The sequence below is a fragment of the Heterocephalus glaber genome, unplaced genomic scaffold (assembly GCF_053883595.1).
Source record: "Heterocephalus glaber isolate CG9 unplaced genomic scaffold, H.glaber_assembly_v1.0 deba00001532, whole genome shotgun sequence".
NCBI lineage: Eukaryota > Metazoa > Chordata > Mammalia > Rodentia > Bathyergidae > Heterocephalus > Heterocephalus glaber.
The window spans coordinates 21428089-21447105 of NW_028258330.1; the positions used below are offsets into that span (position 1 = coordinate 21428089).

The following is a 19017-nucleotide window of genomic DNA, read 5'->3' on the forward strand; positions in this document are numbered from 1 at the left end:
CCTGATATTTCATTTTTTGTGTGTGGATGACTCTTCTGTTTTTCTTTCTTTTTTTGTTGTTTGTCTATTTGCCTTGCTTGATGAATTTATTTCATCTGGGTTTTTGGCTTTGTTGGCTTCACAATCTCTGTAGTATTTTCTGGAGTGCTGGTTTGGTGTTCATATAGCTCTCAAATTATTCTTTTTTTATGGAATGTCCTTATTTCTCCATCTGTTTTGAAACAAAGTTTTACCAGACATATTAATCTGGGTTAGAAGCTGTATACTTTTAAGACTTAAAATACTTCACTACAGGCTTTCCTGGCTTTTTTTTTCTTTCAAATCATTTTTATTTTCTTTTCTGGGTGAGAACACATCTACATATGATTCTCTAGAAATGATATGCTTTACTGACAACCATGTTTTGTTGTTTAGTACTCGGTCCTATGCCCCAAAATACAGAAAGGAGTCAAAAGAGGGGAGGGCAAGGGAGAATACATTTGTATCACTTCACAGTGCAGTACTTTCTGTAAATTACACTATATCAAAATCACAAAGTATAATCCTTTTATTTTATTCTTCTCTTCCAAAATTTTTAAATATTCTAATTTCTTTACATTTCCATCTAAATTTTGATGTCAGATTCCCTGTGCCCATAAAATATACTGCTAGAGTTTTATTGGAACTGTATTAAATCTATAAATCAAATTGGGAAGGACTGACAGTTTTTATATAAACATAGTCTATGTCTACATTTAGGTCTGTTTTGATTTCCTTCAGTACTATTTAGATTTCAGCATACAGATCAAGTGTACATGTATGTTATATTTATACCTAAGTATCTGTTCCTTTGGAACTACTGTAAATAGTACTTATTATTCCATGTTCCTATTGTACATTGCTAGACAGTGGTTTTTCAGTATCTACAAGAAAGTGGTTCCAGGAAATTCCACAAATACCAAAATCTACAGATACTCAAGTTCCTTTAAAAATGGCATAGTATATGTATACAACCTATACACATCCTCTTGTATATTTTAAAGCATCTCCATATTAATTATAATACCTAAGACAATGTAAACACTATATAAATAATTATTATATTATATTCCCTATGGAATATGACAACAAAGGGCTTAGTTCAGACACATGCTTAGTTCAGCCACAATTTTTTTCACGTACTTTTAATCCATGGTTGGTTAAATCTGCAGACAATGAACCTGAAGAAATGGAGGGCCAAATGTATAAAGAATTAAGACTGGGATGGGTATGGGTGTGTGTATGTATATATTTTATATCCTGTGACCTTGCTAAACTCTAGATTTTTGAAGTTTCTTTGGGACAATCATGTTGTCTGTCAATGGAAACAGTTTTATTTCTTCTTTCCCAATTTCCTCCTCTTTTATTTCCTTTTGTTGCCATATTAATGCTGACCAGGATTTTCTAGTAAAATACTGAACTGGAGAGAGATTAAGAGTGGACATTCTTGCTTTGTTCTTGTTCATGGAAGAAAACTTTCATTCCTTCACCATTAAGTATGATGTTAGCTGTAGTTTGTTTTGATTATGATTTTCTTTTTATGAACAGTGGAATTTAATTTGCTTTTTTTTTTTTTTTTTTTAGGATTTCTGCAATATATTCATGAGGTAAATTGGTCCATAGTTTTCTTTTCCTTTGTCCTTCCTTTATTGTTTACTGTTTGTCTGGTTTACATAATCAGGTTAATTCTGGTTTCATAAAGAAAGGTGGAAAGTGTTTCATCATCCTCTCAGTTCTGATCCACAGTTCTGATCCACTGAACTGACTGCTTCCCAGTGTCGTTGGTCTGGTTTTCCCACTATTAACAGGTGGGGAAAACCTCCCACTGAAGTCTAGCAGGTCGCTCAGCTCCTTCTCGGTTCTTATCGTGGCCATGCACTGTTGGGGGTTCATCTTCGGCCACTTCTGGCAGGTCCAGCCTCCGGCGAAAGTTCCCTCGGGCCGCGCGTAGGCGGGCTCGACGGCCGCTTTCCTCCAGGCGGGCTGCGGTCCCCCCAACAGAACTTGTGGGTCTCCTCAGGCGGACATTTTTTTCGCTTCTCCTGGCTTTTAAAGTTTATGTTGAGAAATCTGCTGTAATCTTAATGGGTTTACCTTTATAAGTAATGTTTTGCTTTCAGCTGAAAGCTTTTAAAATTGCTTTTTAAATTGAGCATCTGGTATTTTGACTAAAATGTTTCATGAGTAGCTCCTTTTTTCATCATGTTTGGTGTTCTATAAGCCTCATTTACCTGTGTTGAACTCTTTTCTCATACTTGGGAAGTTTTCTATTATGATTTCTTTTTTTTGGTACCGGGGATCAAACTCAGGACCTCGCGCTTGCCAAGCAAGCATTGTGCCACCAGGTAAATCCCTGGCCTCTATTATGATTTCTGTAAATATGATTTCTTTATTCCATGTGTGCTGTCTTCTAGTTTCTCTCTAATTCCAATTAGCCTTAGGCTGTTATTCTTAGTGTTGTCTGGTAGCTGTTGGATGAATTTTTTTCATTCTTTTATCATTTTTAAGGCTTCTCTGAGTAATTCATCATAATGTATCATTTTTTTCCTTAATTTCAGAAACTCTCTCTTCACATTGGCCATTTCTGCAATTTATGAATTCTATACAACTTTTTTATATTCCAATATTATTATCTGATACTTTTGGTGGAGTTTATATCTTTGGTAAATTTGTCATTCATGTTTTGAACTATTTTGGTTGGGTCTTCCAATATTTTGTCTTTCTCATATCCATGCTGTTCATATTTATAATTACAAGAATTTTTGGGTCATGTCCTCTTTGAACTCATCAAGTGTTTTTACCTCTTCTTTAATCAATTTATAAAGCTTTGCTACCTGATACTTGCTTTCCTCTCCATTGGTATACCCTTGGACCTGCATTGGGACAGTTGGGAGACTTTGTGGGTCTTGGTACCTTGTTTTCTCATATTTGTGTGTGTGTGTGTGTGTGTGTGTGTGTGTGTGTTTGTGTTAAGGGCTGAGGTCGAGTAGGGTGAGAGATTGTAGTTGATATGAAGATCTTCTTAATTAGATAATCCCTTTCAATGATATGATTTCTTTACGTCTTCAGCTATTTAATTTAAGTGTTTTGAATCCTGTCACTGTTTTCAGGAAAGAATTACTAATGGTTATGATAGTATCCACAGATCAGATCATATACCAGTTATATGTGATAAATCTTGCATTTATATTTTCACCCTTTATCAATACACTTTGCAGCTTATATTCTATTGTCATAGAAGTTAGTCTATGATGTAAAAGGAGAGGGAAAGAAAAGAGATGAAGGGTATGGATAAAAGAGGAGAGATAAACAGGAGAAATAATAATAGGTGAAAAAATTAAAGGGTAAGATTCTGTTGGAATTCTTTTAGTTGGATTGAAGGGTTAGTGTTTTATGAAGATATTTTTGGGGGCAAGGATGTGATGTAGGAGGAAGAAAGTGTATTTTGGGATTGAGGAACTCTATGAGGTTTTTGGAACTTGTTCATATATTTATTCACCTGTAAAGTACAGATAGTCAAGAGAAGGCAGAGGGCTAGGTAAGACAAGGGAGAAGAAAAGTAACAGAATAGAGAAGACAGAAGGTTATTGTGAGAGAAGATTAGAATGATTGAGAGAGAGCAGAATATAGCAAAAAAATCTTGAAAAATAAGAAAACAAAAAATAAGAAAAATTATTGCTACAGAAGCTTGAGTTGAAGAAATGAAACAGGGAAACAAGAGGGAAGGAAAATAAACACCACTTAAACCAAAGGAAAAAAAAGTCTGGCAAGAACCTAGATCAAATACTCCAAAAAGAGAACATGCATGTGATTTCCATGTGACCACTCTGCTAAAAACCCTGAGTATTCGCACACTTTCCTTCTTTCCTTAGTTGTGATCTGATTATAGGCACCCACAGCAATTTCCCCACTTTTCCCTTGCATTCAAAACCAGAGCTAACCCCGTCTGAACAATTCTCCTCTCCAGTCAGCAGGCAGAATCTGATGCTATCCCTGGGTTTGACTTAGGGACTACTGCCGCGCGCGCGCACACACACACACACACACACACACACGCACACCTGGGCATTATGGTGCAATCCATGGGCACATCTGTGTACCTGCTGAGGTCCACAGGAGTCAAGGGGCATGTTTTTGAGCAGGCAAGGATCTCTGGGAGTCAGCAGATGGGAGTGCTCATCTGCAGGAGTTCTCAGGGCCTGTTCATTTGTTTATTTTCTCTCTGTCCAGGCTGGGGGGCAGGGGGTGCCTTCCCTTTCCTGCAGTGAGCATTCCTGAGGATGCAGTGAGGCTTTAGCATTTCCTAGTGTTTGGAGGGGAAGTCTAGATCATAAAACTTCTTAAAGGAAAGAACCATGTTTTCCTCATTTCTATGCCCACAGAATAAGGACTGAATAACTTCTTGAACTGAATCCACTCTTAAATTTCCCAGTTTCTAAACTTGTGTATATGACTTGAACAGAATTGAATACAATGAAAGAATTATCTCAAAATTTCTTCATACTCTTCTCCTACAGTGCTAAAAATCTATGGGTGGATCTTCCAATGCTGAACCAACACTGCCATCCCTATAACAAAACCACTTTCTACATACTGCCAGATCTGACTTCTAATAGTTTGTTTTGTTAAACAAATTTCTATCTATGTTCATGCTTTTTTCTTCTATTATCTTTATCCAGTTTTAGGATTAGCACAATGTTGATTTCCTAAAATGAGGGGAGAAGTTTTCCTTCCTTTTTCTGCTTTAAATGTTTGATATAATTTATCAGTTAAAATGTATATGAGCCTGTTATCGTCATACAGGTAGGTTTTCAAGCTAGGAATATACTTTCGTTAATAGGTGCTATTCAAATTTTATATTTCCTCCAGAGTTAGTTTCATTAATTTGTCTTCCAAGATACTTCTTAGAAGTTGTCAAATTTATTTCAAAACAGATTTTTGAAATATGCTTTCTATATCCTTTTAAATTCTGTAAAATCTGTGGTAATGTCTCCTAGGTCTTGATATTTTAATTTTAAAAATGTATAATTGATATTGTGTAATAGGAAGTAAAGGTCTAAAGGAGCAGGGGAAGTGGGAGGGGTAGGGGAAAGGAAAGAAGAGAAAAGAAAAAATATGAGAAAAGGAAAAAAATGGAAACAAAGTCTTTGCAAATAGGGAAGGGTGGAGGGGGTGAAGGGAGAGCACGGGAAGGGGGAAAAAAATAAGAACCAAGATAGTCATGTAATGGTACAAGATCCCAATGCTGTATGTAAATGTATTTTATACCTAAAATATACCAATAAACTTAATGGGGGGAAAAATCTATTACTAGATTGATTATCTCCTATAATTTTTTTGACTATTCAAATATCTTAAAGTAAATAAGTGAGGAGTGTATCAAAGATAAAAATAACATGAATCCCTCTGACCTGAAACATCAGTTGGTTCAAGAGCAAATATTCCTTCTTCATTTGATAATAATGTTGCTTCATCCAGTTTTTCATTTTCAGGTAGACATATGCCATCTGGATTATCTGGTTCTATAAATTAATGGTGCCATTAAAGTAAGTATAAAAACATATGATTATTTCTAAGCTGCAGGAGTATATGAGAATTAAGGTGAACATTAACTGAAGATTATATTGCTAACTGGTGCTATATTTGAGTTCTTAGGATCATGTATTTAATAACGGTGAAGAGACTCAGAGGTTAAACATTAGGGGAACCATAGTATTTGGTTAAGTCAATATCATCACCCCTTTCACACATAAGACATCTAAGGCTGGGATACAGTCACAGTGGAACTGAAAACAGTGGAAGCAAATACAATAAATGACTGATATAAATTTGGTATATTGATAAATATTTATATTCTGTTGAATCACATCAATTGACTTATATATAACAAACTATAAAATTTTACTGCCTAACTCTTCTCACATTTTCAATTTCTACTATTGCATTAGAAACCAATTAGAACATCAAAATTGTGAAGATCAAAATAGAGCTAATTGTACTTTTAATTTTAAAGAAAAAGCATCCTAAAAGACTTCAAACCATCTGAAGTACTTTTGTATAAATTTCAAGTAGAGAAAATACCCCATGTTTTTAATTTCTCTCAGATTGCATACAGATTGTCAAACAATACCATTTCTTTCTTTTTTACCATGCAACATACATTATTTTTAGGATTCAGCAATCCAGTATTTGGGTAAAGTATTTAAACATGCTGTCATACTAAACGCAGTCCTGGTTAAAATACTGTTCATTGTGCCTTTCTCAGAACCTAAATCTCAGTACTGTGGGAGGCTCAGACAGGAGAAACATGCGATTGAGCCCAACCTGGGCTATCTGACAACTTAGCAAGACTCTGGCTCAGTCAGTCAGTCAGTCCATCAATCAGTTATCCTGTCATTCACTCACTTGGTCAACTGATCAGTCAGTCAGCTGAGGACATAGCTCAGTGCAAAGACCCTGGGATCAATAGTCATACGGCAAAAGAAACCAACTTCATATTCCATGTTATCTAGAATCAGATTAAAAGAGTTTGAGGGTCAATGTTCTTTATTTTTTACTATACTGTACTGCTACTTAAACATAGAAGTTCTAAGGCTTAATTCAAACAAATATCTGTTCATTTTCTACACAAAGGAAAACTTTAACATACCTACTATTGTACTAGGAGGATCAGGAGGCAGGGAAATTTCTCTGTTTAAATGCATATCTTCCAACAGGATATTCTCATCATCTTGCAATAGATTGTCTTGAAAAACACAATACATATTTTTGTCATATAAACTTGAATCTGTCATTTGTTCACATAATATTTATTAACATTGTTTTATGTAAGGCATTGTGAAGGGATAACTAGACTTGATGTAACCTAGAAAATTTAAAAATAAATATTTGATGTGACAGTTAGCAACCTTTAAAATATACACAGTTTTCCTATTTTTGTCTACACTATTTCTATAATTATAACACAAATATAAAATGCTAGATTCCTTAGTAGTCCTATAACTAGTGTTAAAGAAGAAAACACTTTCCAACATATAATGTAATATATTTTGTGAGAGCTATACTAATCTCACTGTTTCCTTCTAAAACTTAGGATTTTATAAAAATAAAAATGGGCAGTAGTTTCCAACTTTTACGGAAAACATATTTAAACAGATGGCTACTAGGGATACTCTAAATATATCATAGACCTTTAAAACTTGTGTAAAAAATGAATTGATCTACATCACACAGAAGCATATCTGAAATTTTAGTTTCATGTAAAAATATCAATATATTGTAATAATTTGATTGAAGTAAAAATTTAATTTTGATATGACCAAACTGCATACCAATCATTTCTCCTGCAGCTCCTTCATCTCCAAATCCATCTCCACTGTCATAGAACAAAGATTTTTCTTCAATAAGATTTCCAGGACTATGTTCAATAAAATGACCCCTGGAGTTCAATAATATGTTGTCATCAAACAAACTATGTCTTCGGAGAATTTCAGATTCTTCCCCTAAATAAATGTATATCATTAATGCTGTTAGTCATAGAAACAAGTAGTTTTAGGGTTAGAAGGAAATTGAGATATTATCTAGGAAAATCCACCTCATTTTATACATAAGAAAAATGAAAGCTGAAAAAAATCACTCAAATTATTCAACTAAAGTCACTCAATCAGCAGAGATTAGCACTATGGTGTAATGATCTTTCCAATACAATAGAAAAAAAGCCAAAACATTAAAGTTTATAAATGTGTTATAATTTAATATTTTCCTAGAAGGCAGAAATACTATGACGATAAGATGATTTCCTCTACGTTAAGTAATTCAAGTTCTGCTTGACCAACTAATTAGTTCATATAATTTCAAGCATAGTTGCTGGATTGGTTTGTCCATAAGGGTCAGGAAAATAAGGAGTATATATGCCTTCTTAGGAAAATGGAAAGGTAGGTAAAATATTAAATATCAGGCTACAACATTCATCCAATAAATATTTATTGAATATGCTAGTAAACAAAAAACGATAAACATAGGTAGGTAGCATTAATGTATTATATGTATTATATAGTAGAAGATATATGATGATCTTCATTGTAAAAATGAGGAAACACATCACAGAAGGTTTTGTAATTAATCTTGTAATTTATTTGCACACAGTCACACACTAATAAATGACAAAATCAGGATCTGAACCTAGCTCTCTCTAACTTAAATCCTATATTCTGATAGTCACTGTGTTACACTGATATCTCTTAGGTTCTTTTCATTCTTGGGTTTGAATCTTTAGGTCCAGGAGTCTGAAGCCCTAGAGGTCAGAGGTTGGTGTTCCTTTCCCTCCAATAACCCATCTTAGGGTTACATTTTTAAAAATCATGATGCATCACCCATATTGAGCATTCTTCAATAGACCTACATCTTTGAAAAAGGAAGAGTTGAAAAGAGCAAGCTTAATAACACTACATTAAAGATTTGATCAATATAAAAGATTAAGTGACTTTAAAAAAATAAGAATATGTTCCTATTATGTGCAGTTTGATACCTCCCAACAGAAAAATCGGCCTTGGTCAAAGAATAACATATATGAACAGATACTATATTTTGAGCATTGAGCACCACAAAAATCTGAGATTATAGAAAATAAATAATCATTACCTTCAACTTTATATTGAAATACAGAGTAGGATGGGTTAATATTAAACATTTCTTAAAGAAAAGTAAATTTGAGATTTTTTTTTTTGGTACCGGGGATCGAACTTAGGACCTTGCGCTTGCAAGGCAGGCAGTGGCACCACTGAGCCAAATCCCAGCCCCTGAGATTGTTTTTGAAAAAGAAAAAAATTATATATTGGTGGAGAGGACTGAAGGCAAGAATAAAGGAAACAACCTATGATGTTGCTAGAAGTTATCTCAACTTTACAAATAGTGCAGTAAGGCTCAGAGAGTTTTGACAATTACCAAGCACCAAACAGCAAGCAATAAAGAAAGTTCTGATTCAAACCTAGGTCTATTGATCCACAAACTCATTCTGGGCCAGGGATTTAGCTCAGTGGCACTGTGCCTACCTCGAAAGTGCAAGGTCCTGAGTTCGATTTCTGGTACCAAAAAACCCCCCAAAACCAGAAGAATTTGTTCTCACTTTTTTTGAATGATATAAGATACAGAAATGTGAACAACTAAATTGTACTGGTTAGATTGTAAGACACTTGCTTGAATATAGCAAAATGTCTGTATTAAGAGTAAAACAATCTGGGTGTATCTGTAATCCCAGCATTCTGGGAGGCTGAGACAGGAGATTCATAAATTCGAGAGCTCAGCCTGGGCAAGTTAGTGTCTTTGTGAGACCCTATCTCAAAATGACAAGTGATAGGGATGTAGCTCAGTGTAAAGACGCTAGTCTCAACCCCTAGTACTGAAAAAAAAAAAAAAAGAGCAAAATACAGTTGATAAAATAAAGAAGGTGATCAATTGGAAGAGGTCTTTGAAGATAGGCAGTGGAGTATGATGCAGTATCATTGGAAACCGGCGTACTTAAGTAGAAGAATGTGATATGAAAAAATGTAATTTAAAGACAGTTGCTCTTTTTTTTTGGTTCCAGAAATCAAACTCAGGACCTTGCGCTTGCGAGGCAGACGTGGTGCCACTGAGCTAAATCCCTGGCCCATAAAGACAGTTGCTTTTGCAGAGATGTGGGAAATGTAGAAAGAAAACGGAGCAAGATTTCCATAAGAATAGTGCAGTACTCCAGGCCTGTGGTATTGGTGAACTGTGTTGGTGTAAATAGAAAACCTAAGAGACATTTCAGGTTTTTTTTAAAAGATCATCACTAATATGAAGTTAAGAGAAAATGTAGTTGAAAGCAGCCCTAAAGTTTCAGGCATAAAGAAAAATAGTAGACTTTACAGGAAAGTGTAAAGAGTGTCATGGCCAGCAGAGTTTACAATTATGTCTTTGCCAAGGTGTTATATTTCTAGGTCTGGGGTTAAGAGATCCATTCTAGTCAAAGTGTGGTCTATGGACTGGTGCTGGTCCATAATAAAGTAAATACATCAAGTAGAAGTAAATATTTAGAATGATTTATAGCAATTTGAAAGAGTAATTTTATATACACTAATAAAAACTTAAGGTTTTATTCTGATATTTTAAGTTTTTAATTTTAACTAAAATGAAATTTTAATTCATTTTCAATTTTAGAGACTCATTGAATTTATACAAAAATAAAATATAATATAGACAAATTGGAAATAGATAAAAATTATAAAAGCAGTCCTTCAACACAGATGTTTTGAGGAACAAAATCATAGATAGCAAAGGTTATAGAAAGGGAAGGAGGACGAGAAGTTGAGGTAGACATGTATCTGAAATCACTTCCTTGACTCTCTCCCAAGCCAAGACAAGTTTAGGTCAGCCTTCTCCTGCATTCACTGTTTTGGACACTGTAGAAATTCAAAGATGAACATGACACAGACAAGCCCTTATGGAATTTGTCGACCAGCACAGAAGGTATATAAATGCCATGACACTATATAGAACGGCACATGTCAGAAAAAAAGATCACTATAGAGTTGAATTATACCATATCACTTCAATTTTAAAGTACACTCACTTTGCCCAAACATTTCAACATTTAAAATCAGTTTCTATTTTATAATCTTAATCTGTACATTTAGTGTGGTAGTATTTCTTCCTCCTCACTCCCAAGCAGATTTAAAATCTGTTATTTTGAAACTGATAGTCATCATATACTGGAGGAAATATGATATTTAAAGGTATTTTATGTATCATACATATAAAACCTTGTCTGAATGTTAACTATACGAACTATTCATTTGTATGTGTCTCTCCCAGCCTGAAGCTCCTTGAAGGCAAGAACTGCTTCTTTTAAACTTTGGTACTGGGACCCGGGATTTAGCTCAGTGGTTTGGCCGCCTGCTGTGCAAGTGCAAGGACCCGAGTTCAATCCCCAGTACCAAAAAAAAACAAAGAAAGAAAACCCTTCAAACATAAACTTTGGTACTGCCTGTGTTTCTGATAGAATCTGATGTATAATAGAGTATTCAATAAGTGGTTGTATACTGAGAAGGAAGTTATATCCTAAAAATATCTTAGAATTAACATCTATACTAGAAATAGAAGAGAAAAATTTGGGTGAATTACATTTACATTATACAAACATATTCATTCTAAACATATTTCTACTGGTATTGTTTCAATATAAAAATGTAAATATAATTGATTATGACTTGTAATTTTGATTTTTCAAAAATCCTCACCAAAGCTCTTGGTTTGGAAAAGTAGATCATTGCCATACTCTTCTCTAAGTGTAATTTCTTCAGGTCTGCTTTGGTTCTGAGTGAAGTGCTCTGAAATGTCAATCATACTGCAGAGAAATGTAAAATTGAGGAAAGCATATGAATAGAATATAATAATTTTACAGTATACTGAAAAAGCCTAAAACAAAAAGCAGATTTTATTATACAAATAAAGGAAGTTTTTATTTTCTCAATAGTACTATTTATTAACATATACACAATCTCCACATTGCTAGGTCCATTGGTCATTCTCAGTCCTTACTTATGCTAGCCAACAGCATTTGAAATAGATGTTTGCTCCTTCTATGGCTGAATGTTTGTGCCCTCCCCGCAAATTCATAAGTTGAAATCTAATCACCAATATAATGGTATTAAAAGGTGAGGGCTTTGGGAGGTGACTAGGTCATGAGGGCTCTGCTTTTATAAATGAAATTAGTGCCTTTAATCAGGTCTCAAAATGCTGCATTGTTCCTTCTACCATGTGAGGACAGTGAGAAGACTGCCATCTACAAGCCAGGAAGCAGATCCTCACTTTCTGATTCTTCTAGCATCTTGACTTTGAATTTTGTAGCCTTTGGGGAAGCTATAACAAATAAATTAAATTGGCAAATTTATAAACAACAGTATTTCACTGCACACAGTTCTGGAGATTGGGCAGTCTAAGATCAAGGCTCCAGCAGACTCAGTGTCTGCTGAGGGTCTGTTCGTCACAGACAGCACCTTCTTGCAGGGTTTTCAGGTGGTGGAAAGTTTTTCAGGCCTCTTTTATAAGGGCACTAATCCCATCCATGAGGATTCTCTGCCCCCATGACCTAAAAAAATCATCCAAAGGCCCCACCTCTAAATATGATCACCTTGGGGATTAAGGTTCAACATCTGAATTTAGGAAAACACACAATTCAGACAATTACAGGTGTGAAACTGTCATTTCCAAAACCTGATTTACTTCCTTCTCTCTCCCTTTCTTAAAGTTGTCATTCCCCAGTGATCCTAATTTTATTAAGTGGTAACTCCATTCTCATGTTAAAAATCATACGGCACCCTTTACTTCTTAGAGTCATACATTCAATTCATCAGCAAACCCTCTTGGCTCTGATTTACACATATATCCATAATTTGACTGCTACCACCTTGATAAGAATGAAGGTAAGAACAGATCACAGATACTATCTTCTTTCATCTGGACTTCTTACCTCTAATAATCTCAGGTGCTCCCTGCTTCCTCCTTATAGTAAGAAGCCAGAAGAAGATGTTGAAATCAAGCCAGATCTGGCAATTTCTCTATTCAAACCCTGCTGTGCTTCCTCTCTAAGTAAAAGTCTTACTGTAGCCTACAATATCCTACATCATCTCCACCTCCTGTTACTTCTCTGATCTCATTTCTCTACAACTCAAGCCCCTCTTTCATTCCATTCCAGTCTCACTTGCCTCCTTGCTTTTCCTTAAAAGCATCCAATGAGCTCTGAATTAGGGCCTTTCCTCTTGCTCTAGCTAGAACGGTTTTCTCTCATATTATTGAATGATTGGTTCCTTTTATCTCCTTTGGGTTTCTGTTCTTATCAGAAAATCCTTTCCTGACCATTCATTATTTATTTTCTGCTTCTCTGCATATTTGATCATCTAGTCATTTCCTGGCATATTGTATATTTACATGTTTGTTTAATGTCAATCTACTCCAACTAAAGTATATGATCTATGAGGCCAGGAGCTGTGTTTTATTAATTGCTATCTCCTCAATCCCTAGAACAGTGCCTGACATAGGAAAAACACTCAATGAATAATTACTGAATGGACAGATTAATATGCTGACACTATTATAAATTACATTCAATGAATATAATGATACATTTCTGTTGGCATACTTTGGAATTTCACATTAAATTTAAGTCTGTCAACTGTATGTGTACTTGTTCAGTTGTTAACTACATTCCATTTGCCTTCATGAAATCTGAATAGGAAAACAATAAAATATCAAGAAAATCCAACTGAAGAAAAGCAAACAAAATAATTTACTTTATATTATGGGTGTCAAAATCATGAAACTCTTCTGGTAATGTAATAGCATTGTAAGCTGCTTCAAAACTCTCTTTTGGGAGGTCAACCAGTCCTGAAAAGAATAAAAAACCATATTTAATAAGTAACAATGTAGTATAAAGTAAGAACTCCCAATTACATCTTTATTTTCTCTCACTGGACCACTTCCTTGGTTTCCCTTATCTACTCCTGTCCCTCTGTAGTCCATTCTCCATAAAACAAACAGAGTAATATTTTCCAAAAGCAAACTGATAAGATACCTCCCATAAAATGTTTTAGCAAATTCCCCAGTATATTTCAATAAAATTAAATGTCTAACTTAGGCCTTTCTAGCCCTACCAGCCAAGCATCATATGAGGACACTCTACTCCTCACTCACTGTACTTACTCTAGACATACTATCCCTTTTGTTCCCTAAAAAAGTCAAGCAGGTTGTCATCAAAAGACCTTTGCTCTTGGAGTTTCACCTGTTATGCTGTTCCATGAGGAGCTTATTAAATGGCTGGATACTTCTCACTTTTCAAGTTAAATTCTATCTGCTCAGAAAGGCTTTTCCCAACTGCCCTAACTAAAGTAAAATTCTCTGTTATTTTCTGTTGTAATGCTCTTTATTTGCCTTTACAGCACAAGTACACAGTCTATAATTATTGTAATAACTTTAAAAAACTTTTTCACTATCTGATTTTCTCACCAAACTGAAAGGGACCTTATTTACCTTGTTTGTCTTTGTATTCCAGAGCCTATCATCATGTTTGACACTAAATATAAGGTCAATAAATATTTGTGAAATATATAAATGAAATAATAATTGAAGAAATGAATTTTACTTGATATGAGTGTAACTAACTAGAGATTGCAGAAATATTTTTAAGTAAAAAAGATTAAAAAACCTGTCAATCTTGGTTCAACAAATGTTGATTGAGGGAATAGTATTGGCAAGGCAACAAGACAGGTACTGTAAGAGATTCAGAAAGTGGACATGACAAAGATGTCATGGAGGATTCAGGCTGCAGGGATCCTGAAGATTAGTGATAGCAGAAAGATTTGTTTCTAAATGACCACGATCCAAGGTAGAAAATGATGAATGTCTTAAAAGTGGAAAAATGCTATGTACATTATATTTTGACAGCATTATATTTATGACATAAATTTCTAGCACTTTGGCATATCTAAGTATTTTGATTGTATTTCATAACAGTATGAATATTTCATAACTTAAAGCCTTGTGAATTATAAAAACAATGGCAATTATTGATATTTGTTTTATCAATTATACTATTTCTAATTTTGTTCATAAAGACAAAACAGATATGACAAAAACTATCCATTAAAAATGTAATATTAGAGTTTTCTCACAATTGTGGCTTTAAGCATATTTCTTATGTAATACATAGGAACATTACAACTTTTAGAAGGCAAAACCTTTTTCTGCAAATATAGAGAAAAGAGCAAGGAAAATGATATAATTTATCCTTAACCATGAAAACCTAGATTCAATCAAAATTAAGTTTATATTAACCTGGATTACAATTTACTGCCAATTGAAAGGCCCCACCCAACTAAACATATAAAACAGAACCAAGAAGAATGACACAAAGTAACATTGCATGGGTACCTGGGCGGAATGTCATCTTCATTTTAAGAAATGCTTCACTGCAATCTGCCAAAAGATATTTTGCCTTCCTATCATAGATTCGAACAACTCCCAAAAGAAGGTGTCCTGAAGTTCGAAGTGCAATTTTTACCTTTCAATAATTTTAAAATTAGAATAATAAAAATTAGGTCCATAAATCCTGTTCTTTGAAAGTTACTAAAATTATAAGAATTTCTTCTCTTTGAAAACAGACATTTCATATTCTTAAAGTAAACCACTTAACTTTTATCTCTCCTTGTAAAATGATTAACTTTTGTTTCTTATTTCATAAAAATGATATAATGTGGTATTTAAGTGACTGTGCTATTATAAATATTGCAGGAAAAATATAAATTCTGCAGTCAGGCAGACTGGGGTTTAAGCCTTAATTCAGTTTCTGAGCCTGAGTGATTTAACCTTCATGAACTTCAGTTTAATAAAAATGGCCACAATTTGTTTTGTACCAGTCATTGTCCTAAGAGCTTTTCGTACATTAATTTATTTAACTTTGACAACAATGTCTACTCACAGAAGAAAAAAACCCAGACTCAGATATATTAAGTGGCAACCCCAAAGTAAAGCAGCAATTATTAAGTGATGAAGCAAAGATTAAATTTAAATTTGATCAACTTAAAAGTTCATGCTACCACTTCACTGAGGCTAAAAGAAGCCAAAGAACCTTTAAGAAGGATTAAATAAATTAATAAACATAAAGTCTAGGCCAGTGCCTAACATACAATAATTTTTCAATTATAATTCATCCTTCTCTCAAGGAGACAAATACTTAACCTACAAATATATTAAGATACTATTTTAATGTAAATTATAACAGCTGCTTTATAGTTTTATAATGAACACAGTATTTTATTGTTCATGATGTGCTATGTTTAAAGTTTCAAATCAATCTTTTCTTTCTGCCACCCCCATTCATTCATTGTTTTCTAAGAAGATTTATTAGGCACCTACTATGTACACAGTATTTTGTTAGAGAACAAAATGTACATAAAACATAGCCTTTATACCTCAGGCTCCAATCTATTTATGATAAATACATGAACAAATTACCAACAGAAACCAATATATATTTACATTCGGACAATAATTGGTATAAGGAATTAAAAGAGATAATCTAAGAAGTATAATTGCCTTGGAAATTTATTTAATGATACAAATGTATTTAAATTCCTTTCCAGAAGTTATGGCAATACAAATTATCATTGTAATCAGTAACGTACCTTAGGTGAAATAATTTTTTCAATAGTTATCTCTAGATTACATTCAAATACATGGGCCTTTGTGAGTTTCTTCTCCCAGTGGGCTGCAAGCCATATTTTGGCCAGTGGCTCTCGCCTACTCATAACCACATGGGTGTAGAACATGTTGCCTGTATTCCTTAGTTATGTTTAATGAACTAGAGAGAACACAAAAATATATTTAAAACTTGGTAACAGAAACCTTTCAGTATTATTTTATGGCAACAATTTTAAATTCTATAACATTCAGATTATCTCCTAATTCAATATATTATTCAATTCAAAGTATTTTCTTGCAAAAAAGAGAATCTTTAGAATATAAAATCATAAACAAATGACAGAGTGCTAGCAGACTGTGAGCCACACCTGGTTTAAATGGATCCTAACAAAGGATCTCTCTTAAATTTTATTTATTCTATGTAGGATTTGCATTCTCTTTAACAGAATATGCTCAAATAAATAAAAAAGGAAGGCTGAAAAATAGGAATCAGAAATAGGAAAGAATAAGAAAAGGTAGAAAAAATTAAGAAATAAGAAACAGGAATTTGAGAAGTATTGGATCACTGATTTATATACAAGTGTTGAATTTCATTGTTCTCTTCAAGATGCTCTGCTTTATTTAGCAATATAATACTTTTTGAAGTTAAAAGTAACAGAATTCTAAATGACTATAAAGTCAAAAACTAAAAGAGAAAAACCAAGCAACTAGGAAAAGAATCAGAAGACCACGAAAAGAAGCAAGAAACAATTTTAAATTCTTTGAAGAATAGTAAGAGAAAAATCTTCATTTTAAAAAAGAAATTAATGTACATTTAAATTGTACTACTGAAAAAACATTTTAAGTCTTTATTAGGAAGTTACAAATTAAGAGGATGTTTTATAGTACTTTGGTTGACCCCTAGAGAAGAATAAAATTATTGCTTACATATAAGTAATCTTAAACTATGGATGCAAACTTCTGTTTAAACTTTTGATAAAACAACATTGAGCCAAAATGAACACAGAAACAAAGTCAGCCGCAGAATTAAAAACTGAGAACTTTGATTAATGCCCATTTCCACCCTAAGAATGAAATCATTATGCCCAAAGTAAAGGTTATGCAATTTACCAAATCACATTCCCCCGTGGGACAGCTAGAGATTCCGAAGTTTGTGCATTGTGCCTTACATTGGCTCCACTTTCCTCCTTTCACTGTGTATGTGTTTTGGTATCTTGGAATAATATTCCATTTATCTTCTAAAATTGCTCCTCGCCCCGTGTGCGAGAGTACTTTTAGTGTAATATCCGTAGAGGGAGGGTGGCACACACCTGCAATCCCGATACTCTGGGAGACTCTGGGAGGAGGATCACAAGCTCTAGCCCAGCCTGGCCAATTTAGCGAGACTCTATATCAAAATTAAAAAAAAAAAAAGTTCAAGATTTAGTTGAGTGTGAAGGTCCTAGGTTCAATTTCCAAGTATCATAAATAAAAAGAGAAAATCCACCCCCAAATACCTCCAAATCCTAAACCTTGTAATTTAATATTCCCGAGACCCTGATTTTCCTGAGCACCCCCCAACCCACCCCCCGCCACACACTCATTCCTGTCAATACCCGATAGCTAAGGATGTGACAGGAAATAGGAGCCAGGGACGGGGAGACCCGGGGGGGTGCGGGATGGCAGGTGAGGGTGGGAGGAAGGGGCGCAGAGCAGTAGGCGGGACGCACGGGCGCGGAGAGGAGCGCGGGGAGCGAGCATAGCCAGCAGGGCGAGACCCTTAAGGGCGGCTAGCAGGGGGCGAAGGGCGAGGAACCTGAGGAGCTGCGAGCTTCCAGGGCTGGGAACATCGGGTGGCGGCCGTGAGGGGCAAAGGCTCCCTCCACAGCCGAACTCCTCAGAGGGAAACTGAGGCCAGAGGGGCGTCCCCAAGGACCCGTCTGACACCGCGCCAGGGGACCCCCGAGGGCTCCCTCAGGCCTGGCCTTCGGGGCTGGCTCCGAGAGCTGAGGAGATCGTGAGGAGCAGGGCGCGGCGCGTGCGGGGATGTGGGTGCCTGCAGTCCCATCACCCAGCCTGCCTCCTGCCCTAGAGGCCGGCCCGGACTCGCAGCCTGAGCCCTGCTATCAGCGCAGGGTCTGAAGGGAGGAGCGCCAGAGCCCGACCTGTGAGGAGTCACCGAGCTCGCGTCAGGAACGAAGCACAGAACTCCAGCGCCGCCGGGTGGCTGTGGGGAGGGTGAGGTGAGGAGTGGTTTAAACGGGCCGTGGAGAGGGGCGGGGCGATACGGGGGCGGGACTAGGGGAAAGGACGGCAAGGAGCTGGGTGGATGGGGCAGAGCCCTGAGTAAGGGGCGGGGTGCCCAGTCCCAGCGCACAGACTCGGGTGTTCTGCTGGGCCCTCTGGGAACAGCCTCCGACACCTGTGAAACGAGAGAAGAACCCTGCCTGGGAGCTATATCCCGCTGTGAAAAGTGATTCTTACATCCTGTCTCTCAACATGCTTATGATGCAGTCCAGTCACTTCCATTTACTAGCTAGAGGTCCCTGGGAAACTTATTTAATTCCTCCACCTCGGTTTTTCTCATCTGTAAAATGGAAAGCTTAAAAGAAGTACCTGTGCCACAGGGTATTGCAAGAAATAAATGACAAAGGACCGGGGATTTAGGTCAGTGGTTCTGCCGCCTGCCTTACAAGCGCAAGGTTCCGAGTTGATCCCCGGTACCAAAAATAAATAAATAAATAAATAAATAAATAAATAAATAAATAAATAAGACATGAAGCGTGTACAGAGCCTACAATATGT

At 35.6% G+C, this 19017-nt stretch overlaps 1 protein-coding gene across 2 annotated transcripts in view; it reads right to left on the reverse strand.

Annotated features, from left to right (window-relative positions):
• Window positions 1–18496, reverse strand: part of Rad21l1 (RAD21 cohesin complex component like 1) — a 54502-nt gene extending 36006 nt beyond the window's left edge. The window contains exons 1-9 of one of the 2 annotated variants that reach the window (XM_087188762.1): window positions 18378–18496; window positions 17544–17620; window positions 16218–16393; window positions 14965–15094; window positions 13329–13422; window positions 11277–11383; window positions 7350–7520; window positions 6668–6763; window positions 5430–5540 (exon numbers count right to left, since the gene is read on the reverse strand). In XM_087188762.1, the coding sequence (XP_087044888.1) occupies window positions 5430–5540; window positions 6668–6763; window positions 7350–7520; window positions 11277–11383; window positions 13329–13422; window positions 14965–15094; window positions 16218–16361 (853 nt within the window). In that variant the 5' untranslated portion in view covers window positions 16362–16393; window positions 17544–17620; window positions 18378–18496. Of the gene's footprint in view, window positions 1–5429; window positions 5541–6667; window positions 6764–7349; window positions 7521–11276; window positions 11384–13328; window positions 13423–14964; window positions 15095–16217; window positions 16394–17343; window positions 17621–18377 lie in introns of both variants that reach the window. The other variant, XM_004841152.3, reaches the window with a different exon arrangement.
• Window positions 18497–19017: the final 521 nt, after the last annotated feature.